The sequence below is a fragment of the Diabrotica undecimpunctata genome, chromosome 4, assembly GCF_040954645.1.
Source record: "Diabrotica undecimpunctata isolate CICGRU chromosome 4, icDiaUnde3, whole genome shotgun sequence".
In the NCBI taxonomy this organism is placed as follows: Eukaryota; Metazoa; Arthropoda; class Insecta; order Coleoptera; family Chrysomelidae; genus Diabrotica; species Diabrotica undecimpunctata.
The window spans coordinates 51,716,908-51,742,442 of NC_092806.1; the positions used below are offsets into that span (position 1 = coordinate 51,716,908).

At 33.3% G+C, this 25,535-nt stretch overlaps 1 protein-coding gene across 1 annotated transcript in view; it reads right to left on the bottom strand.

The window, feature by feature from the left end:
* LOC140439510 (prion-like-(Q/N-rich) domain-bearing protein 25) overlaps nt 1–25,535 on the bottom strand; it is an 89,249-nt gene that overhangs the window by 56,151 nt on the left and 7,563 nt on the right. Inside the window, exon 2 of the mRNA XM_072529475.1 lies at nt 20,876–21,127. Within this exon, the coding sequence (XP_072385576.1) occupies nt 20,876–21,127 (252 nt within the window). The remainder of the gene's footprint in view (nt 1–20,875; nt 21,128–25,535) is intronic.

The window sequence follows — 25,535 nt, forward strand, 5'->3', positions numbered from 1 at the left end:
CGCTGGCACAGATTACACTTAATTACTGTCTCGCAGACTCGCTGTTTAGCTCTTTTTGACACATTTTTTGCTTTCAGTAATAAATTGATTGACCCGACCGCTCTGCTCTCCTTCATTAATCTTTTGTCTATCTCTTTTCTCATCTCTTCCCTTGCTTGTTATAGTTACTCCTAGTATTCAAGTTATGTTACTTTTTTGGTACTGTAGTCAGCCTCTGCTCATTTCATTTTAATATATTTGCTATCATTTTTTATGTCTTCTCTCATTTCCATGTATTGCGTTTTTGATTGGTTTATTTTTAGTCCGTATCTTTTCGCTTTTTCTTAAAATTTCTGGAAAACTTTTTTTACATGTTTTTTTGTTCTCTCTATAGTGTATTTTTATGTATGAGAGAGTAATAAAACAATAAATTATGTATGCAAATCCCTAAACTGTTGATACGGGTGACTCAATGAAAAACAGATATTTGTCAACAAGTTTACAGAAGTATATAGGAAAACAATTTTAAATTGAGTATGACCACCAGGTATAAAGGTTGGAGCAGAATAGAATACAATAGTTGTGAGCGTTACTAATCCCTAAATAAGGTTGCCAGTGTCGGAGTGATGGAGGTTAACAGGTACTAATGAATTTGCAAGAAATGTAAGATGTCTATTTTATTGGTTATATATAACCAATAAAAGTTTAATAAGTACCTACCTATTTGCAAAATAAAGTTTAATTCTTTAGATAAAATAAAACGTTTTATTTTATCTATTTGCAAAATAAAGTTTAATTCTTTGCCTATTTGCAAAATAAAGTTTAATTCTTTAGATAAAATAAAACGTTTTATTTTATCTGAAATGAGTGCATTCCACGAAGTAAGGGTTTCAACAATCAAACATTTAATTCTTTAATTCTAGGAATCTACGACAGTAATTGACTAGATAATTACCTTCTAAACTTATTCCACAGAAAATGTGATAGTGGGTTTTTCCATTTTGTATATAGGAAGGTCCAAGTGGCGTATTCAAAATTCCTAACAGTTCACTAAAAGTAGGTACTTCAGTTGCAAGGTGCAGTTTATTGTGTATACTAGTGTTATGGAAAATTTGGAAGTGCCGTGTAAACGCCGAAAAATTGGTCCTCTAACAGTTAATGAAAAAACATTAATATTTAATTGTTTTAAATCATTTACAGACAAACGTTTATGTGAAAGTGTTGATGAGACCGTTGAGTTAGTTAGCAGTACACTTGGTGTTGGGAAATCTAGGATTTACAGAGTTATTAAAGAAGAGAAATGTGGTAGTTTTCAAATGCCACGTAATGCTCCAGGGAAACCAAAATTTCAAATAGAATATCATTTTAAAGAAGGACTTCGACGGAAAGTGCATGAATTCTTCTTTAGACAAGAATTTCCAACATTGGATAAAGTTCTTGTCTCAGTTCGAGATGATAAGGACTACCCAGAAATGAGTCGAAGTACGTTATGGAAACTTTTAAAAGAAATAGGCTTCCGCTGGAAAAAGAATCCCAGAAAGTCTATTTTATTAGAAAGAAGCGATATTGTCATATGGAGAAGACATTTTCTAAGAACCATAAAGGAAATGAGAAACCAAAAAAGAAAAATATTTTATCTTGATGAAACATGGATCAACGAGGGTTATACACCAAATAAATTTTGGCAGGATGAAACTGTTACAAGTCAAAGGCACGCTTTTGTAAATAACTTATCTACTGGTTTAAACCCACCATCAGGAAAGGGACGCAGGCTGATAATAGTACACATTGGCAGTTCAGACGGTTTTGTTGAAGGTGGTTTATTAACGTTTGAATCAACTCGTACCGGTGACTACCATGAAGACATGAACGCTGATGTCTTTCAAGAATGGTTCGAACAAATGATAGATCTTCTTCCTAAGAACTGTGTAATAGTAATGGATAATGCAAGTTATCACTCCAGACTTATAGAAGGACTGCCCACAACCAAGTGGTTAAAAAAAGACTTGCAGAATTGGCTTCAAAAGGAGTTCAAAAAATATTACGTACCATCCCGGATCTATAAGAAAGGAACTTTATTCGTTGTGTGCCCTTCATAAAGAAAAATTTAAAAAATACGAAATTGATGAAATTGCCAAAAATCGTGGAATGACAGTACTTAGATCCCCACCATATCATTGTGAATTAAACCCGATTGAACTGGTATGGGCACAGATAAAGAGTGAAGTTTCAAGAAAAAATACCACTTTTAAAATTCATGATGTTAAACAGTTGTTTTTGGAGGCCGTAAATAATGTAAAACCTTAAAACTGGGAAAAGGCAGTAAATCACACTATTAAAGAAGAGGAAAAAATGTGGAAGCTGGACAATATTACTGATAAAATGATCGAGCCAGTTATTATAAATCTTGGTTCTGAAAGTTCATCTTCTGAATCTGATTTGGATTTGTAACAAGTAGCTGTAAGTTTTATATTAATATTTTTATTCATCTATTTAACATACCTTAGACGGTTTTAAAAACTCTTTTTCTCTTTTGTAATTTTTAAAAATTAAAAAAAATGTGAATTTTTTAAAACCCTTTTTAATGTAGGCCAGTCAGTTCTAATATAGTGTGTGATAAAAGAGGTCACTTTTGTTTACATACACATAACACTTTATAACACTGAAATAATTCATTTATTTTTTACAATTATTCAAAGTAATTTTTCAATTAATCTTGAGCACGCCCATGGAGTGGTCGGAGCTACCAGTTAAAATTATGCTAATTACTCTCTCGTTCATAAAAATAAACTATAGTCTCACCACATCAACCGAGTACGCTATGCACGGTTTCTTGCTATTGAGTCTTTCTAAATAGTCCTGTTTGTACTAATATTTGATCTTTTTGCAATTTGTTGTTGAGGTTGAGTAAATTCGTTGATAGCGATAGCGATATCCTTGTTTTAAAAATCCATGCACTGTGAACTGCCCTGAAATCATCATTCTCACTAGCCTTATAAGCTTTTCTTTTATTTCAGATATTCGCATGGCCTCATATAGCATTCTTCTCTTTGTGGAGTCGTATGCCTATTTAAAATCAATAAATAACATGTGCAATCCTAAGTTTTGTTTCGTATCTATTATCCTAAAACTAATTTCAATAAACTTATTTGATCAGTAGTTGTTCCTCTTGATCTAAACCCTCCCTGTCATTCTCCGTTAACTCTGTTCTCCTATTCCATTAATCTTTTCCTAATAATTTTTGCAAGTATTTTATAGACTATTTCTAATAGTGCATGGATACGGCAAAAGAAATGATAGAGGACACACATTAATGAATTACTTGGAGGAGAAGCAACTATATGCAATGAATACATTTTTTAAGAAAAAACCCCAAAGAAAATGGACATGGATTAGTCCCAATGGTGAAACTAAAAACGAAATTGATTATATTCTTTCAGCACAAAAATCCATGGTTAAAGACGTAACAGCCCTAAATCGCTTCTCAACTGGTAGCGACCATAGACTAGTCCGAGCCAAGCTGATCATTGATAGTAGATTTGAAACAAGAAAAAAAATGGAAAATAATCAGAAATTAGACATGAAAAAACTAAAACAAAAAAAAACAGACGTACGAAGAGAGAATAAAGGAAATATTGCCGACCAAGAAAGATATAGAACACAAACATATCGATTAAATAAACATGATAGTTACTGAAATTCTAATGAAAGTGGGTAAAGAAATAGCACAGACAACAACAAAAAAAAGTTTCATATCCTAGGAAACAAAGATTCTTATGAACACAAGAAGAACATTACTAGAACAAGGGGACAGAAATAAAATGGAATACAAAGAAATAAACACAACTATTAGAAAAAATATCAAGGAGTGTAAACGGAGAGTACTGGAATAAAGATAGAGAAAACAATTGAAAAAAATAGAAACATGAAGTGCTTAAAGCAGAAACTGGGAAACATACAAATTAATAGAATAATGAACAAAGAAGGAGTGGAGACCAACAATATAAAAGAAATTTACAGATAACGCACGAATATTATACAAATCTCTATAAAACAGAACAAAAACCAATCCAAGAAATCCGTAATCAGTTACAACTGAAAATAAAGAACGTTAACTCTGACCTAGAACCAGAAATCAGTAAAAATAAAATAAAAAAGGCACTCAAAGAAATGAAGAATAACAAATCTTCTGAGAAAGATGGAATAACTGTGGAAATGCTAAAAAATGGGGGGAAACTACAGTGGAAGTACTTTATGTACTAATGAATAAAATATTGAACACAAAACAAATACCCACCACATGGAACGAGGCAATAACACTATTACTATTTAAGAAAAGCGATAGAAAAGATCTGAAAAACTATAGGCCCATAACGCTATTGAATGTAATGTACAAACTGTTAACTAAACTACTAACAAACAGATTAACAACTAAGTTAGATAATTACCAGTCAAGAGAGCAAGCTGGTTTTAGAAAAGGATTCAATACAAGCGACCATCAGCTTACGATAAAAATATTAATTGAAAAGGCCAACGAATATTAAATCCCAATGTATATGGCATTTGTAGACTATAAAAAAGCATTCGATAAGGTGGAACATTGGGCAGTAAAGAAGTCTTTACAAAATGGGAGAAAATTTAATTTCCAATATATATAATCAAGCAACAACATCCATCAAAATAGTTGAACAAACGGAGCCCATTAAGATACGGCGAGGAGTCAGATGGGGTGACACCATATCACCCAAACTATTCAATCAAGGTTTGGAAGACGTTATGAGGAAATTACAATGGGAAAAACGGGGTATTAAGATAAATGACCAATACTTGAATCACTTGAGATATGCAGAGGACATTGTATTAGTAACAGATAAAAGGGAAGAATTACAAAATATAATGGATGAATTAAATAGCGAATCAACAAAAACAGGTCTACAAATGAATTATAATAAATCGAAAATTATGTCCAACCAACCAGAAGAATTAATAATTACAATTGCACAAACAACTATAGAACAAGTAAAGGAATATGTATATTTGGGACAACTAGTAAAATTAAATAAAGAAAATCAGACCGGAGAAATAAAGAGAAGGATACGATTGGCTTGGGTATCCTTAGGAAAACTTTCCTATATACTAAAAAATAGAAAATACCCCCAATATTAAAAACCAAGAGTCTTCAACCGATGTATACTTCCTGTTCTCACCTACGGTTCTCAAACTTGGACGTTTACAAAGGAAAACATAGAAAAAATAGCAAAGACCCAAAGAGCCATGGAAAGGCAAATGCTGAACATCCGGCTATCAGACAAGAAAAAAAATACTTGGATCCGCAACAAAACAAAAGTGACCGAGGTATTAACGCAGATAGCAAAACTGAAGTGGAAGGTCGCTGGACATACCATAAGACAGAAAGACGACAGATGGAATAAGATGATTATACACTGGAGACCATATAGTTACAAACAAAAAAGAGGAAGGACACTAATGAAATAGTCAGAGGACTTGAAGAAATACGCAGGCCCGAAGTGGATACAAACTGCCTGCAATAGAGAAGAAGGTGGAAAAAGGAAGAGGAGGCCTATGTCCGAAATTGGACAGCAAGGACTGTATAGATAGATAGATTCTAATAGTGCTATACCTCTATACGCACTCTATTTGTCGCCTTTTTTGTAGACAGAGAAATAAGAGCGGTATTCCCTTGTTTCGGCATTTATTCCTTTTACCTGACCGCTAATGACAAGCGGAATATTCTGTCTTTCAGGGTTTCACCACTTTCCTTAAAAATCTCAGCTGGGATACCACTTTCTCCGGCCCTTTTGTTATTTTCCAGGTCTCTTCTTATACCCATAAATACTGTAGATAATATAGAAAGAGTTCAAGAAGAAACCAAATATTTTAGAAAATATAAAAAATGAAGAGGTGGATGTAGATATAAAAAGTTTAAAAGACAGATGATGGAACTAATAAATTGAAAGAAAGGGTACAACTAGTTTGTTATCCACAGCAACAGCTTCTGTCATAGTATAGCACTATAAGGCATGGTATATAAATCACTAACCACATTAATAATTAAAAGTCTTCAAAAAATTGTAGAAAACAAAATACCAGGGAGGTAACCGCAAATCGAGGTCAAATACATACAGATTTTTACACTGAAAAAAATGATCCTGAAGAATAAGATTTAATATTGTTCTGAAGCTATTTTCTCGTGGCACGTTAGAGTAATTACTATTTAAATGGGAATAAGCCACAATTAAAGGTTAAAGTACGTTTATTGACGTTTCAATTTCCACTTCGGAAATTGTTCTCAAAATAATATTTAAGTTTTAAATTATGGCTGCATAAGAATAGCCTCAAAAGATCATGATTTTATATATTATACCGACATAATAAAAAAATAGTCCTAAGAATATAAAGATCAAAATTGGTATTTCCCGATCAGATTAATGGTAGTTCGTTTTGTGCAACCGTTAATAAGATGCAAATTACTATGATGACTACCAACATTTTAAATAAACGCATAGCAACTATGAGAAGCAGCTGATAACACTACATTCAGTGAAATACAAATTTAGTATATAATATGCGAGCCGGTCAACTTTCTTAGCAAATTTTTAACATAGAACTTTCTTAATTACTACAATCAGGTTCTACTTCCCAGGTTCAACATTCATTGATAAGCGGACTAATGTTAAACATCTAGAACGACTTAAACGTCCAATGAAAGAAGACTGGGAATTCTGTGCAATAAAGTAGGCCATAAACCACTTTGCTCCATTTAAATCTTCAGGGGAGGATGGAATATTTCCTGACAACTACAACAAAAATTGGACATCTTATTGCTCATCCTAACACAGATCTTTAGGGCCAGCAAGCTACGACTACGCTATATACCAAAGACTTAAACACCTGTAAAGGTAGTGTACATGCACAAAATAGGACGACAAGATAACGCCCTAACTTAATCCTGCAGGCCGATCAGTTGTACACCATTTCTGTTAAAGGCAAGAGAAACAATTTTGTTAGACATATGAATCATTGAAGGATCTCAATGACAAATAGCATGCATATCAAGAAGAAAAATCAACAAAAACACCACTGAACGAAGTAGTTCAGAAAATCAGTCACTCCATTAATATTGGAGAGATTGCATTAACCGCCTTGCTAGATATAAAAGACGCATTTAATAATGCACTACTAAACTCCCTTTATTATGCAGCACCATCAAAAGAGATATATACTACCGCAAGCAATTGCGTTAAAGCAATGCTGTAAAATAGACTAATTCTAACAGATTTAAAAGGACAGCAGATTTTGGCAAAAACAGTTAAGGTGTGGCACAGGAAGGAGTGCTTTCTCTCTTTCTGTAGCCGTTTCTAGTGGATGACTTAATCTTGCTCCTTGGCGTAAAAGGAGTAGAAGTGCAAGCCTATGCTGATGATCTAGTAATTACGGCAATAGTAAAATGTGGTAATATTATATCCAGCACACTTCAAAGAACATTAAATATCCTTACGAGGCAACAGAGAAAAACTCTCTGTCAATCCCAGTAAAAGAGTAGTAGTTAGTTTTACAAGAAGACGGAACCTAAATAATATCTGGGTGTCCGCTCTGTATGGAAAAACTTTTAAAGAGGTGAATGTGGTCAAATATCTAGGAGTAATACTAGAGTAATAACCAACAAAGCAAAGCTTTCTCTTAGGACATGTCTAAGGACATGTAGAAAACATGGAGTATTATACCCAAACAAATGTACTGGCTAACTATAATTATAGTTACATCTATGATTACGTATGGCACACGTGGTCTCAATGCTAAAAAATATCACTAGGAAGAAGCTGAATAAGCATTAACGACAAGCATATTAAATCATATCAGGAGCGATGTCGACTACCTTAACCGCCTCTATGGAGATCATACTTGACTTCCCTCCACTACATGTATGTATGATGGTGGAGGCGGCTGGCTGTAGGAGCATATACAGAAGGCGAATAAGATGCGAGGAAGTAAGGAGAAAAGATACCGGTATCAAATCTGAGGAGATAATTAATAATCACCTAGAGTTGAAAATGGTACCAGATGCATTCAACCAAAATATAATTTCGAAAAGTGCTTTACCGTTATCTTTCCAGGAAGAAAAGAATGGAAGTGGAATACGATGAATCTCATAATGGCAGATGATCAGTGTTGTTGTACAGACGGCTTTAAAACAAATGAAGGAGTTAGAACTGGAGTATACGGAGGAAAACCAAGGCTAAGTCTTAGTACAAGCCTAGGTAATCTAATCACTCTACTATCTTCCAGGCGCAAATTTAGGGTATAAGGATATGTCTGTAGCAACTAATAAAGCTGGGTAGATCTATAAAATTATAACTGATAGCTCGGCAGCGTTAGAGGCACTGGAATCGAATCGTTCTGACTTTAAGTTAGTTTGGAACTGACTTCAGAATCTGATTCGGATCGGAAATAGTAACAAAGTAAATTTATTCTGGGTACCTGGGCGTACTGGTATTGAACTGAACGAAAAAGCGGAAATACTTGCCAGGGAAGGGACAAAAGAAACATTCATAGGCCCAGAATCGTTAATTTGCATAGCAAAAAGCACAGTCAAAAGAAAAAAATTGGACTGGATGAAACGGATGAAACGTTACTACTGTGCGGTGGTACGAATAAACTGGTTACAAACATTCAAAGGCTTTGATACACGAAACTTCGAAGAGATTTCAAGAACTCTTAGGAGAAATAACCAAAGATTTGAATTACCTTAAGTAATATTACAAAGAAATATTCCGAACAACACATAATTCCATGGTTTAAAAATCTGCATACATGGTTTAACAAATCAACCTTAGTTCGTTTCTGTACAACTGTTACCAAGGTAAAAATTGATTTTATGACTACCAACATTCTAAATAAACGCAGAGCAAGTGTGAGAAGAAGTATTTATAACCACATTTGATGAAATACAAATTTTGTATATAATATTCGACCTGATCGTATCAGTTCGAATTCGAACTGAATTTTCGCAGCAAATCGTTGATAAATCAAATTCCTGATAATATTTTTTATTAAACTTGCAATATATTTGTAAGATAATTTTGCAATAGGCTGCAACAAAGATTTGCAGATAAATATCTTATTAACGAACTGGATTTTAGTCTTGTATACTCGTTTTGATATAGTATTCTATGAAAATTATAGTATTAAATTTAATTATGATACAACTTAACCATTTCTCTTAAATACATAGGTTTAATTAGGTTGATCTCATTCAAATGGCAATTATTGGTGATTGAAATTTTTTTTATAAAATCCTTTTATGTAAGAACTATAACAGCTTAACCAAATTGATACTTTATAAGATAATTGGTGATTTCTAAAAAACTTACATTGTTCTTACTCGAAAAACAACCCCTGAAGAGATTGTGTCAAAGTTATGAGCTTTTGTTATTCTTATCTTCTTGCCTCACCCATTTTTGGGCGTGGGCTGTTCCTCAGTATGTGCCTGCTTTTGTAATTAGGTCACAAATAAAAAGACCTACATTTCTAACCGGTTCCTAGAGGCACAATCTCGAAGAACTTTACCATTAAGCAAATTAATGGCCATTGTTTGAGTTTTGGATGACACAAAATAATAAATAATGAAGATATTCAATTACTTTGTTAGATCAACCGACATCAAATGGTAATTTAAGGGTAAATTTAAGAAAGAAACCACGGGGTGGGTATATAGGAGGTCCGACCCATTGTAGCAGGTACAAAAATACAATAGAAATGTCAGAATATAAATAAATATGTTCTTTACATGTTTGTTTTGTTTTGTCAATCTTTATATCTTGTCGAAAAGTTTAAACCTGGTTTTTGAAATGCCTAAATATAAAAACTATTCAGCACAATGTTCGACTGACTAAAAAAGAAAAAACTTTTTGTGTTTTCACAAAATAAAATATTCATTAGTTCTTGTTTGTTACATTTCTAGCATTAAGGAAGATTGTGAAACTAATCACCAAATGTGGTAAACTCAACACTGAACAATTGAAAAAAATATTTCTGTTACGTGTGTCAAAGTTCAAAATAAATAAAAGTTAAATATGTTTAACAGTAACTTAATACATTTTGCAAATATTTACAAACAATTCAATATATTGCATGGCCACCTCTCGTTCTTCTTAATGCTATTACTCTGGGAATGTCATTATTAAATTATCAATAAAATGTTGAGATATTGTTTCTCAAATGGTTTGTAATTCACTAGGTATAATTATATGGGTATTATTATACAGGTTAATACTGCTAATCTCGTTCACATACTGTTTTCACTTATTTCTAACATTATTAGCTAGTCATTGATAAAGTGTTCATGAATAAAGTATAATTTCTATTCAAACATAATGATCTTAGTTGTATGGACAGTATTTTATACTTTGAAATACTTTTATGTTAAATTTCCCAACAAGTTAGGTAAGTGATATTTTCAGCACGCCTATAGACTTAATATTTTTGGAAATTTCTTATTTGATGTATAAGTCGCAGCGAGATGGTTAAATTAGACGTTCGATAGAACAGCTAGCTCTTTGATTGAACAACGTCATTCAATCACATGTCTAAATGTCTATTAGCTGAGTGGCTGACGACCACGAATATAACGTTTACCAGATCAGCTAGACGACGATCAGTCGTGTAATCAAACAGCTAATTGAAATAGTCATCTAGTTGCATGGCTATTTGATTGAACAACACGTTATAATGTCTTACTTATAAAATGATTTGATTTCATGTACAGTGCGTCTGTATATCCGCTTATACGTATTTCACCCTAAAAGGGATCATCAGAGACGCCTATTCACAGACGCTCTGAACGTGAAAACAAATCTTTCCTATCTTGGGAAGTAATTCTAACATGTCTTCGTATGGACGCAAATAGCGACATCTAATAATAAATCCGTAAACTAATTTTTCGAAACCAAACCTTCTAAGAATTGCAAGGCAAAACAGACGTTGATAAAGATGTTATTAGAGACATGGGGAATCTAAAATTGCACTTCACAACATATCTCCTCAGCCGCCTCTAATGATCCCTTTTAGAGAAATACGTATAAGCTGATATACAGACGCACTGTATGTGAAATCAAATCTTAACTGTCTTTTTCCTTTAATTCCGGTATACTCCTTATGAGTACTAGAAACCAATTCGCTAAGGATTTTTGCTTAGTTGAGGATATTTATCAACGTCTGTTTTGCCTTGCAATTCTTAGAAGGCACAGATTAAAGCATAAATCTGAATTTGGTTTCGAAAAATTAGTTAACTGATGTTATTTACTTCACAGGTGATGTTATTAATAATTTTCATGTTACATTTAAATCATTTATTGATACAACTTAAACTGCTATAACATTTAGGTTTACAAAGAACTTTTTTCTTGAAGCAAGCACATCTCATGGTACGGTATTGTTTTTGTGTTGGTTTACACGAGCATTTTTGTAAACCTTGTCCTCAAATTTTGATTCTATAGTCACAACTTCTCGTAAAGATATCGGAGTATCTAAAATTTCATGATCATCATTTAGCTCACATCCATTAAACAAGAACAACTGTGGTTGCCACCATATTGTAAACAATGTGTTGAACCACTTTTGAATGTTATCATAAAGATTCGACTTAATAGCTAGTCGTTCGGTTAAATGGTGTCGTTCCAATAAAACAACTATTTTTCAACCAGTTAACTAGTGCTACTAGTGGCGCGGTGGTCAAGATCAAGAAACAAATTATGTTAATGATATGGCGGCTTTTATCCGCTTTATCGTTGAACTTTTTAATTGAAAGAAACCAGTTCTGGTTACAACTCATGGAAGAATCTTTGTCAGATAATGCACTTGACTTAAAATATGATGACAATGAGAAAGACTGCTTAGAAGAAAGACACAAGGACTCGGAAAGCGAACAAGAGTTTGACTAAAATGTTTCAGAAATTGACGAGGATATATCTGAGGGATAAGACATTGTCGAGAAATCGAAAGCAAAAAATGTATCTTTCACTAAATCAAAGAAAAATATTGACGGTTACACTGGTATAGATAAAGTGACGTCATAAAAGAAACACTGTCCACCAATGACTTTACAAAGCTATTGGGCAAGATCAAAAAACATTCTGACGCAATTACCAGGACCAAAAAGGGTTACAAAAGTTTTTTGACGACTCTATTATCAATACCATTGGTATTTATACCAATCAGCCCATTGAGAAATTTGCTCAAGCACAATATGCTAATGAAATTTATACGAGACCTACTGATGTCTTAGAAGTGGAAGCATTGGTTGATTTATTGGTATTAGGTGGAGGTAAAGAAAAAACAGATTGAATTGTGATGAAAGTACTACCGGCAATTTAACGGAGTTGTTTCGTTTGACCATGTCACAACAATGTTCTCTTTTTCTCCTCCGACATCTAGGATTTGATGATTGTAATACAGAAGAAACCAAAAAAGCTGTAGACAAACTAGCTCCAATTTGAAATGTATTGTGCCGAGTAAATGAAAACTGCCTCAATAATTTCTATTTATCTCCATACATGACCATAGACGAGATGTTAGTAGCGTTTCGTGAAAACTGTCCATTTCGACAGTATAATACCCTCCAAGCCTGCTAATTACGGTATTAAGATATTCTTAGGAGATGCTAAAATGTTTTATACGACTAACCTGTAGGTATATGTTGGTATATGGTATATGGTTATGGACTATGGTAAATGGTTCTCCATTTGAACCTAGTAACTCCGCGATTGACGTGGTTAGTAGACTCGTTCTGCCAATTAGTAGATCTAATTGAAAAATAACGATTAATAACTGATGCATTAGTGTTGAACTACGCGAAAAACTACTCTATTAGCATAAATTAAGATTCTTGTATACAATACGAAAAAATAAGAAACAGCTAACTACCCAGTTCACTGAAGATCAAGGTAGGCCAAGTCCATCAAGTATGTTTTGCAATTAGGGAAAATTGTATCATACGTTCCAAAACCAAAGAAAAACGTTCTTCTGGTATCATCCATGCATGACGATGGCGAGATCGATGGAAATACACGAAAACCTATGATGATTATTGACTATAACAAAACGAAGGTAGGAGTTGACATGGTAGATCAGTTATCGTCAAAATACAATGTAGCTTGCAATATAATTAGATGGCCGATGGTGGTCTTTTACGCCCTACTCAATGTGACAGGAATTAATTCATTTGTAATTTACAAATCTAATCAAAAAGAAGATAGAGCATATCACAGAAGAACTTTTTGGACAGAACTATACAGAGGTCTCTTAAAAAAACATGCGATAAGAAGACAAGCAGAAAAACACATACCACGTCCCATCTGAGAAAGAATACAACAAATATGGAAGCGTTGCCAAATTTGTACCTCTAAACGAAATAAAAATATATAGCTATAGCTGCAAAATTTGTAGTAAATCCCTCTGTCTCGAACATGTTACCTCTGTTTGTAGTCAATGCTTTAAGGGAAGACTAAACTAGGACTTCTGTAATTTAAATTCATTTTTTTTGTATTTGCTTAAGAAATGTATGTTTTACTTTTATTAACGATTAAGCAATTACCTGTTCTATTACTTTTTTGATTTGGATAAACATTTTTGTAAACTATTACATCTAAGCCCTTTATTAAGTATAATTATTTAAAAAATGTGTGTTTATAAGAATATATAAAGCGATATGCCTCTATCGGTCCAACAGACCGAGTTCACCAGTAATGTATAAATTACTTACGCCACCTCTGGAGGGTTGAATCTCTAGTATCCAACATTTTATTTATCTCCTCTTTTCATAATTGCTTTATAAAGTCTTGCAACGGTTTAATACTGACTGAATGGTTTGAGCAGTCTTCTTCTTCTTACGATGCCTATCCGTTCCGGATGTTGGCGATCAACATGGCTATCCTAACTTTGCTTGCTGCTATTCTGAATAGTCCGGTTGTCGATGTATTAAACCACTTTCTCAGGTTTTGAAGCCAAGATATTCTTCTTCTCCCTGGTCCTCTCTTTCCAAATACCTTGCCCTGAAGAATGAGTTGCAACAAGCCGTATCTCTGTTTATTCCTCATAACATAGCCAATATATTCTAGTTTGCGCTCTTTGATGGTGTTAATAATCTCGCATTCCTTGCCTATTCTACGTAGGACCTCAACATTAGTCACACGATCCACCCATGAAATTCTTAAAATACGTCTGTAAAACCACATCTCGAATGCCTCGAGTTTTCTTAAAGAAGCTTCGGAAAGTGCCCAGGCCTCTATTCCGTATAATAACGTAGAAAATACATAGCATCTAATGAGAGAGATTTTGGTAGCAAGTGGTAAATCGTGACTTCTGAAAAGAGACTTCATCATTATGAACGCCGATCTCGCTTTTCCTATGCGTTGTTTTATTTCACTGGAGTGATCCCATTGGCTGTTAATGTTGGTACCAAGGTATGTGTAGCTGTCCACTCTGTCAATTGGATGTTGAGCAGTCTGTTTTTATGAATTATTTTTATATGTATGTACCATGTAAGTTGTGAGCTATTTTTTTAATATCTGTTGATAATAATTAGCAATTCGAATTCATACAAATCTGAAGTCATAATTTCTAACTCTCTCCCTTCTGAATGATCTCAAAGATCCTTTAAACATATCCATCCTTATCGTCTCAAGCTTTCTTCTGTTTTTACAAGTTTCTTCTTCTACATCACAGATTAAATAACTTTGTGGAAGGTTTCATAGAAGTTAGATTTGTTTCTAATATTAGAGCTGCACTATATTCTCTTCAATTAGCTTACTGTTCTTCTCGTTTGTATTATTTTTTTAATTATTTTTCTGCCATCTTTCCCTATTGCATCAAATTCAACTTTTAGGTATCTTTATGCACCACTTATTTCTTCTATTTCTAATCAAGATGTTTTCTGGTTTATCTCATATTGGATGGTATTTTTTAGAGACTCTTTTTCAAACGCTATCTTTTGTATACATTATACAGTTGGCTTGTCGCATCTTCATGTGTTTAGTTTTCATTCGCTAATCCAAAAATTGTGTACTCCAAAAGTTTTAAGTGTTTTAAAGTTCACTTAATGATTTTGATAGACCTCGGTAAATAATCATAAAATTATTGGATAACCAAGCGCATATTTATAACTAAAATTGTATAAAATTAACATATTTCCCCTAATCGAAATCCACAAAGATATTTCTTAACTTAAGGGTGTGTTTTGTCACTTATAGCGTTCACCTGATTAATCTCTTAAAATATATCTACGTCCTTTAGTTAATCTTGTTTCTGACAGTCCTAATACTTTATAAAATAAACAAACGCCTGTAACTGTTATATTTTCTTTAAGTTCTCACATTACTTTAACATATGTTTTTCGGTCAATTTACTACAATCAAATGATTGATGATTATCTCTAGTTGATACCGCAGACTAGTGTTAAACTCTATTTTTATCACATGTAAAACTTAAAAAATATTCCATTCAAGGGTGTTTTAGAAAAAGATGACTAACGCCTTAAATTTGGAAGTAATCTTAATATATAGCGGATATTTATACAAAAAATTCTATACTAACGGAATTCATAATGTACCCTGAAATTTCAGATGTTAATGTGTGATAACCTGAATTACGGTTATCATTAAAATAAAAAGTATTTTTAGACCAAAGTTAAAATGTGTAAGAAATTATTGTACTTGCAATATATATTTGTTATATTTGGCTCAATTTTTATTAATGCTGATCTTTTTTTTCAACACATTTTTCTAACATTAAAATAGCCTCAAAAATGGTTAAAATAGTTAAAAAAAAAACAGTGTTTATAATGTTATAAAAATGGACAAAAGAGTGACCACGTTGGACACTAGTCTCAGAAAATTATCAATAATAGTTTAACTAAGAGTCACCCAGTAAATTTTAATGTTAAGGAACATTCTTGACTGTGAAAGGTCAGTTTTGACTAACAACAGTAAAGTTTGTAGCCACTTTTTACTCAGTAGCTAGCCACTGGCTAACCAAGCCCAATGGTCTGGGTTCAATCCCGACAAAGATACCAGAAAATTTTTAATTTCTATTTTAACTGAGCCAGCACCTCGTTGAGAACGATTTCCGAAGTGGAAATTGAAACGTCAATAAACGTACTTTAACCTTTAATTGTTGCTTATTCCCATTTAAATAGTAATTACTTTAACATCTTCTTCTTTAGATGCCGTCTTCTTAGCGAAGGTTGGCGATGACCTCTGCAAAGTTTAGCCTATTTTGGGCTTTCCTTATTAAACTTTGAAAGTCTAATCCTGTCCAATCTTTGATGTTGCGCAGCCAGGTCATTTGTCCTACCCGGGCCGCGTCTGCCTTCTATTTTCTCTTCTATAATACGCTGAAGTAAGTTATACCTGTCATGTCTAAATATGTGTCCAAGATAAGACGTTTTACGCTTCTTGACAATTTCTGTGAGTTCACATTCTCTACGCATACGCCTTAAAACTTCTTCATTTCTAACGCGGTCGGTCCATGGAATTTTCAGCATACGACGAAATACCCACATCTCAAAGCTCTCTAAACGTCGTAACGAGCTGACTGTTAACGTCCAAGCTTCCACGCCATGTAGTAGTACACTATATACATAACACTTTATCATGCGGTATCGTAGGGACAAATCAAGATTACGGGTAGTGAGTAACTGTCCCATCTTTAAGAAGGTGTTTCTTGCCTGTTCTATTCTACATTTAACCTCTCGTTCTTGGTCTAAGGTTTCATGTATCCAACAGCCTAGGTAACTTTTTCACATGTTCAACTAGATTGTTGTTGACTAGTATGTTTATAACTGGTGTGTGTTTTTTTGAAATTACTATTGTTTTGGTTCTTTTTACATTCACCTTAAGGCCGTATAGTTCTCCTTCTCGCACTACTTTGGTTAACAGTTCTTAATTTGTAGTTCTTCTTCACTGCCAGCAATCAGTACTGTATCATCGGCATACCTGATATTGTTCACGATTTTTCCATTGACTTTTATTCCTTCTTGTGCTTCATCTAGAGCATGTGCAAAGATGTCCACTGAGTACAAGTTGAATAATAATGGTGATAATATACAATCTTGTCTAACTCCTCTTTGGATGTTTATGGTTCCAGTATCACCCATTTCAGTTCTGACAGAGGCGTTTTGGTTCCAGTAGAGTTCACGTATTGTATTAATGTCGTTTGGATCCAGGTTCTTTTTTTGCAAGCATTCTATTAGCTGATCGTGTTTGACTTTGTCAAAAGCCTTTTCATAATCTATAAAGCACAAGTAAACATCTTTTTGTTGATCCCGACACTTTTGCATGAGAACAATGAAAATGAACAAAGCTTCTCGAGTTCCCATACCGTTTCGAAGGCCAAATTGTTCCGGACCCATATCTTCTTCGCATTTTTTGTAAATTCTGTTATGGATAATTTTTAGAAATAGCTTCAGAATATGGGGCGTGAGACTTATTAATCGAAAGTCGTTACATTTTTTTCCGTAGTTTGATTTGGGTATAGGCACAAACGTAGACGTTAACCAATCTTGTGGAATTATACCAGTCTTGTATATACTGTTGAAGAGTCTTGATAATAGTTCTAAATTGTCTTCTTCCAAAAGTTTTATAATTTCACTATGAACGTAGTCAGGTCCACAGGCTTTTTCGGTTTTCATATTTTTTAAGGCGTATTTTATTTCTAATGTTAAGATGGTCAAGTCGTTATTTTCGATGTTTGTTTGTCTATCAATATTTATTGTTCTATCGTCTGAGAATAGGTTTTGTATGCATGTTCGCCATTCAACGCTTATTTCTTCTATTGTGGTCAGGACTCTATCATCCGTGCTTGTTATTGTGCCACACTGCCTAGCGTTTCTGATCCCACACATTTCTTTAATTTTCTTATGGAGAAGTCTATCATCATGTTTATTCTGTAGGTCTTCTATCTCTTCGCAAGTTTCTACAAGCCACTGTGCTTTTGCTTCCACTATCTTTTTTCTTATTGGTCTTTGTATTTCTTTATATTTATTCCAGTCTGTGTTCTTGTGTTGTCGTCTCACATTCATCATTTATAATACTTTAACATGCCACAAGAAAATAGCTTCAGAATAATATTCAATAGCTTTCAATATTCAATATTTCTAATAGTTTTTATGGCTAATACAAACACTCTTTAGAGAATTGTGTCCCATACTGTGGATTGACAGTACATCCAAAAACACAAAGAAACGGATTTTTAGTACATTGGTTGAAGTCCCGGTGACTTATGGAACTGAAGTGTGGAAGCTAACGAAAAGACAAAAACGGAGTTAGAAATAATGGAAATAGACATAACACTAACTGATATAATAGAGGAAAACCAGAAGCTGTTCGGGAGGGAGGGAAGAAGGATTGGTATTCGGGATACGGAAGATGGTCTAGGCCGTAATGACGTAGTAGCGAAAGATGACTTATCTCTCAGGACTCTAAGACAATTTATCTAAATATATGTGCGTAAGGAATGAAAGTATAAACCTAGAAATGAACGACGGAAATACGCGAACAAACTACGAAAATTATAATTACTTAGTCGTAAAAATCTACAACCGTGTGCACACAAGTATGAACACATGATTATCTATAGAATAAATTTTGCGCTACAGATCATACTTCTTAGAATAAATTAAGTGATTAAGCAAAAAATAAATGATATAAAACAAAGTTACATATTTATGATTGTCTTCTTAAAAACACATTCATATACGAAAAACCGAAAAACAAAAACCAATTTTATCAAAAGATCAGGACGAAAAATTAAACTAGGCAGAATTAGAAATGAAGAGAAATGCTCGAAATGAAAGAATTTTTATTGATGATAAACGATAGAAACAATTTGTATGGTACCGACATGGGTGGTAAAGATAATGACTGAGTACCAAAATAAATAACAAACTAGAAATGGACAGCAAAAGAGGACGACTAAGAGAAATCTGGCAACAATAGACAACCAAGGCGACGAGTGAAGTAAATATCAAAGGAGACAACTAGATAAATTAAAAATGAGGACACTGTGAACCAGATGATGATACCTACTATGAGCTCGGATGGTATTTTTTGTCCGTTGACCCTTGAAAATAAATAGTGATATCATGTCTCGATAGTTCTGATCGTAGATTTCCATTCTTCTCTGTATTAAACCGCTAAGGAAGCTTCATGTAGACCTTGGCCAATCATTCTTTTGATCTACCCAGTGTGCGGGAGACCTTCCTCGAGGTCATTTGCTATTGTTTTTACTTGTGATGATAGGTTTTTAAGGTAAGTCTAAGTTTTTCTTTTTTTTTTTGACTGTTTATGTTGATCTTAATTTCTTTATAATTAAAATAATGGTGCGAAGGTCTGTATATGGTATTCGCAACAGTAATCGTTTTTTTTACTTTACGTTACTATTCGTTACTTATTGCCAATCTGTGTTTGATCTCTTTATCACAGCCTCCTTTGTTTGCAATTAAGGGCCTGAAGTAGTTAAACCTATCGACCATTTAGAAATCATCAATCGTTCTGACGTTGAACAATTTCAGGTCTATTATCATAATTTTTGTCTTTTTTTTTGCTTAGCATAAATCATGTTCCCTGATTGCGTCCAGTCTGTTCATTATTTGAACCAGTTCCTCTTCTGAGTAGGCTAACATTGCCTAAAGTTTGTGATTTTTTGCCACCTATTGTTATTCCGCCTCTCAGATTTTGGTTTAAATGGTTGGGACATATAGGTTTTTAATAACAAGAATTATATGTTTTGAAACCCCCATATTTTTTAAGTCCAACCCAAGCTATAATTGGTCAAATCGTATACGTATATGATTTTTAGCTTATGACCTTGTAAAAAGTATATGTTTTTAATAGAAATATCAAGTAATTATATAATTTTATGGATATAATAATAAAACACTGAAAACTTTTGTTTTCAAAACTTCCACAAAATTTACTATATTTTATCACTACAGCTGTTTAGGCAGAGTGCCTTTTTTTAAGTGATGTATTTTTGGTGTGTGTATACACTTTTTAGTTTTAAGTGAATGTATTTTTGAGTTTGTTAATTTCCATAGATTCCAATAAAGATATCTTAGGGCATTTATTTTGGATGTGAATAATTTGAAATTTCGTCATTAAAAGAATGATTATGGTATAATAGATGAAGTAGAATAGAAGGAAGAAGAATAGTAGAATCTGTGGCGACTGTCCAAAAACTTACATCGGTCAAACTGGTAGAACTTTTAATAAACGTATAGCAGAACATAAAAGGGCTTTCAATAATAGAAAAACAGATTCTACGTACGCACTTCACCTTCTAGATCATAATCATTCTTTTAATGATGAATTTCAAATTCTTTACTTCCAAAATAAAGGCCTTAAACTATCTTTATTAGAATCTATGGAAATTAACAAAGTAAAACTACAGACATAATTCTGAATGAACAGCTTAAGACAAATAGTTATCCCCTCCTCTACCTATTCAGTTAAAGACTATAAAGTGTAAACACATACCAAAAATAGATCACTTAAGAAAGGCACTCTGTTGAAACAGCTGTAGTGATAAGATATAATAAATTTTGTAAAGGGTTTGAAACCAAAAGTATTATAGATAATTATATATAACTACTATATATATATATATATACATATATATATATATATATATATATATATATATATATATATATATATATATATATATATATTCTTTTAAGTATCCACCCAAAGCATTTGAATTTTACAAAACTCTTTCAGATATAACTTTTATCGATGGCTGGTGGATCAACATATTATTATAATATAATAGTGCGAAAACCCATATCTCAACTTTAATGTCAGTGTAATATAAATTGTCTTACCCATTAAACACTTTTTGCCATCAGTGGACTTCACATATCCCTTTTTGCAATCACATTTGGAATTCATACATTCAGCTGATTCTATGTTGCAGTCTTCCGTACTCTGACACTCTCCGCCAATTTTTGTTACAAGTTTAGTTTTTTTAATATTACACGTACTAGTACCATTGCATTTACAAACTTTTACTTTTTTATCACATATAGAATTCTCTAATTGAGGACAATCTTCATCAGTTTCACATGGTATCAAACCTGAAATATAAAAATTGCTTTCTTTAGCTCATATAATGCTACCAACATTTCAAATTAATGTTTAATAAATTATAATAACTGTGAAAAACTTAAAAAGAAACTTACTATCTTAGAAAGAACTTAAAAATACCAAGAAAGCATACTAAAATTAAAAAAGAAAAAGCAGACCGTCAGTACTTAAGGACCCAATAAAAGACAATAAAATCGATTGTAAAAACCTTCCTACCATATATAAAGAGTATAACAGAGAAAGCAGGAAGAGTGGTAAGAAAAATACAAAATAGAAACGATATTTAATACCGACAAAAAAATCTGAACCATTTTATCCTCCGCAAAAACAAAAATATCGTTAGAATATTAAGAAGCATACGAGATTTCATGAGGGGACATTGAATATATTCGTGTTCCCTCCAATAAAAACATTGGCAGAACCCTGGTCTACCTGGTCTTTCAGCATACGACCGTAAGCGGAACCACTAGCCCCTACGAGTCCGACACCATTATGAGGGTGGTGCGTTGCACAAAGCATCGCGGGGCTCCAGCCTCCCCGTAGTACCTGTGTTGCGAGTCCGTTATCCCACCCCCCCAAGGGGAAAAGGTGAACGCAGGTAGCTACCTGTCTACCTGTCTACGCCGGTAGACAGGTAGCCGGCGAAGATCACTCCTCTACCACTCTTGTATCAACCAACTCTATCCAACCTCTCATTTCCTTCCGATTAGTCGCCTCTTACGACAGGCAGAGTAAATTGCCTCGGCCGTATTCTTAGTCTCTTCTTAATCTCGAGCCAAACAGAGTCGTGAGGGACAGTAACAAATCTTACATCGGACATACCAATCGAATAATCTATGTTAGAGAAGAGCTTCAAAATGCCATAGAAAGGAGAGAATAAACTCCATACCTTGCACAACATGAGTCAAATACAGGATCTCCAATAAACCTGAACTAAAGGACGATGCTAGCTAACACTGAAATTAAAAGAACACGTCAAATCATAGAAGTAATAGAAAGTCGCAAAAATCTAAACCAAAAAATGATGCTCAAAGGCTTCCAATAATATGGAAAACGATGATAAAGAAGAATACAATAATAAATCAGGCAAAAGGCTGACGAGTAGGATCCAACTGACCTATATACATACAGGGCAAATTACAAGAAGCGCTGTCAAGATATACTATGTAAGTATCCACTTCGAGCAGGATAGATAGGTTAGTGGCAAACCTCTCGAAAGCTGACGAGGCCTGGCTGTTAACGCAAACGTCCAACGAGAGAATACACTAGTTATGAAGTTGGTTGTAGACGTAAAAACGGCTTGCAGAAACAATAGTAACTAGAGACTCGGTCTTTGTCACACTTAGCTCAAAAACACAAACACTATACTCTGGAAAGAACATCTCATCCAGTCAGAACTTCTCACCTCTGATTCGACTCGGCGACTCCATCTCAACAGCCTCCAAGATGCTCCATAACACACGCCTGCAACAACTTGCCTTTTTCGGAGCTGTTTGACTGTGCTAACCAACAAAATTCAAAGAAAATCTGAAGAGGATCAAAGGATCCCAAACAGGGACATTATGTTCTATCCAGTCGAATTAAAGTATCCTTAACCTTATCCCAAAAAGAACAGTGAAGCTAAGCAGGAGAGAAAATTTACTTCAAGCACCAGCAAGAAATGTTACTACCTGACTTGCAAGGGCAAGTGCGACCTTGGCGAAGCGTGCTCAAAGCAATAGTTTTCCTTAAAACCAAAATTATTCAACGAGAAGTCAAACCCGGAAAACCATAGAAAGTATAACTGAAAGTACAGAGAAGTCAATGTCAAGTCATGAGGTGGCATTCAATATATTTGGCTGAAGAGGTGAATAAAACGCTATTTGACATTGCTGTCGAGCTTTCAAATTTATTTTTGTTTCTTTTTCAAGACATCTTTGTAAAAAAAATGTAATTATTTTAGTACAACTCGTAACAAATAAAAAAAAGTGTTTAAAATTTAACAAATAAAAGGGAAGGATTTTAAGAAAGATAGCGTTGGAAGATCTTAGAGAGTGATGTAATTGCTCGTCTAACCAGCTTTTTAGGTCAGAAGTGAAGAGAGTTTAAGTAATCATGATGATCTCCAACCTTCGTAAGAAGACGGCAACTTAACAAGAAGAAGAATCTTTTTTCTGGGGAAGCTGATATTGAAACATAAAAACAGTACTAGTGTTTACTGTTCCTGTATTAAATTATTTAATCTATAATAAATATTTAATTAACATTTAGGTCCAACCGGTCATGAAATGGATACCATATTATCATTTACTACGGAGGTATCCACAAAAAATATGGCTATACAATAATATGTAATATTAATGTAATATTACAAATTCAAGATATATATATATATATATATATATATATATATATATATATATATATATATATATATATATATTGTTATGAAATTAAAGCTCCTAAACAGTTTTTTTTATATGAATAGTATGAACATAAAACAAAATGACAATATTGAATATACCACATATATATTTAACTCAAACAATTGTATTATTGTTGTTAATTTAATAGTTGAAATTAGATTCAACAATAAGAAAGAAACTAAAAGCAAAAATAAGCAGAATTCACAGACATGTAACAAACCAATAACGACTATATTGTATCACCAGATTTAATTAATGTTTTCAAAATAATTTTAGTATTATTATAATTAAAACCAGTTGGTTTATTATAAACAAATTTAGCATAATAGAAATAAGATTCTTTTAATACGTGAGTTATTATAGCCACTGAGTTATAGTTGGTTGATAAACACTTTTCAATTATAAAAAAGAAAAAGTATATATAAAAAAAAATTTAAACCAAAAACAATTGTTGATCATGAAATTGATTATGATTTAAACTTAAGTTATTGTTCGTTATATATATTATATTATTTATGTAAGAGAGACTTACAGAATAAGCCAATATAGCCACAACATTAAGATACAAAAAAAGCATTTCTAAATTTATCAAATTTTTATCTTCATAAAGCTAGCCGGTAAATAAGAGCAACGTGTAGTTTTCTTACATCGCATTCACATATCATAACAATTTGGCGAGCCCAACGTGTGGCTGTATCTTTGGACGGTGACAGGTAGTGCATTATAACAAAGTTTTAACCAGTGGTGTACCTTAAAATTAATAACATAATATACAGGGTGTGAAGAGTATAATTTGTGTAGATAATAAGTTTATTGAGTGAATTGAAATTAAATAAAAATAAACATGGACAAAAGAAAGACTAGATCACATAAGAACGTAGAAGAAGAACAGGAAGTGACAGACAGAACCGAAGAACAAATTAAAGAGACTGAAGAAGTACAGGAGACGATGGAGGAGAAAAGACAGCCAGAAGAAGCACAAATGGAAAGGCAAATGGCAAGTGGAGACCAAGCTCAGCCCGTAAAGAAGGATGAATCGGACTTTCACAAGATGATGGCAATTTTGTTACAGGAAATAAAAAGAACTGAGCAAAATATAAATCAGAAAGCAGAAGAAAATAAACAAGATATGACTCAGAAGTTGACAAAAGAACTTGAAGATACAAAAAAAGAAATAAAACGGGAAATAACAAAAAGTTTTGACGACAAAATACAACAGATGGCACAACAGGTTGAGGATAAGTTGGGAAAGAAGATAGAAGAAGTAGAAGAAGAGTTAACCCTAGAAATGGCCAAGAGGGAAGAGCAGTGCAAAGAACAAATGGAAGTGTTATCGGCACAGCTGGAAAAGAATAATGAAACTCAAAATAAAAAGATTGAATTAATGGAACAAAATTTAAAGCTCGAACAACAAAATAACCAAAAAAAGTTCGAAGATGTTGACGAACAAATGGGAGTGTTGGCAGTACAGCTGGAACATCATATTGAGCAGAAGGAAGAGATATTTCGACGAGACATTAATGAAAAGTGGAAGAAAAAAGAAGATGAAATAGATGAAAATATGAATAAGACCAAAGAGATAATGGAGAAAGAAATTGGGAGAGTACAAGAGTCTCTTAAAGAAGTGACACAGAAGGAATTGGATGCAAGGCCGGTAGTACAAACGGTCGAAAGAGATTGTAAAATCTATTTTAGTGGAAGAATAAAACAGCAGCATCCAGTACCTTTCATGAAATTCCTTAGGCACAGATATGCATCTTACAGAAATTTCGAAGACTTTAAAGAATTCATCAGAAACCAGATGACGGATGAGGCGTTACTATGGTTTTCAAACAAAGAAAATGAGTTGGTGGATCTGGAAAACTTTGCGACCAAATTCAATGAATATTTCTGGGGTCAAGCACAACAGCGTTCAATCAAAAACGAGCTGTTAAGTGGCAAATACAACCCAAATCGTAGCATGTCATACCACCGGTACGCCATGCAAATTTAC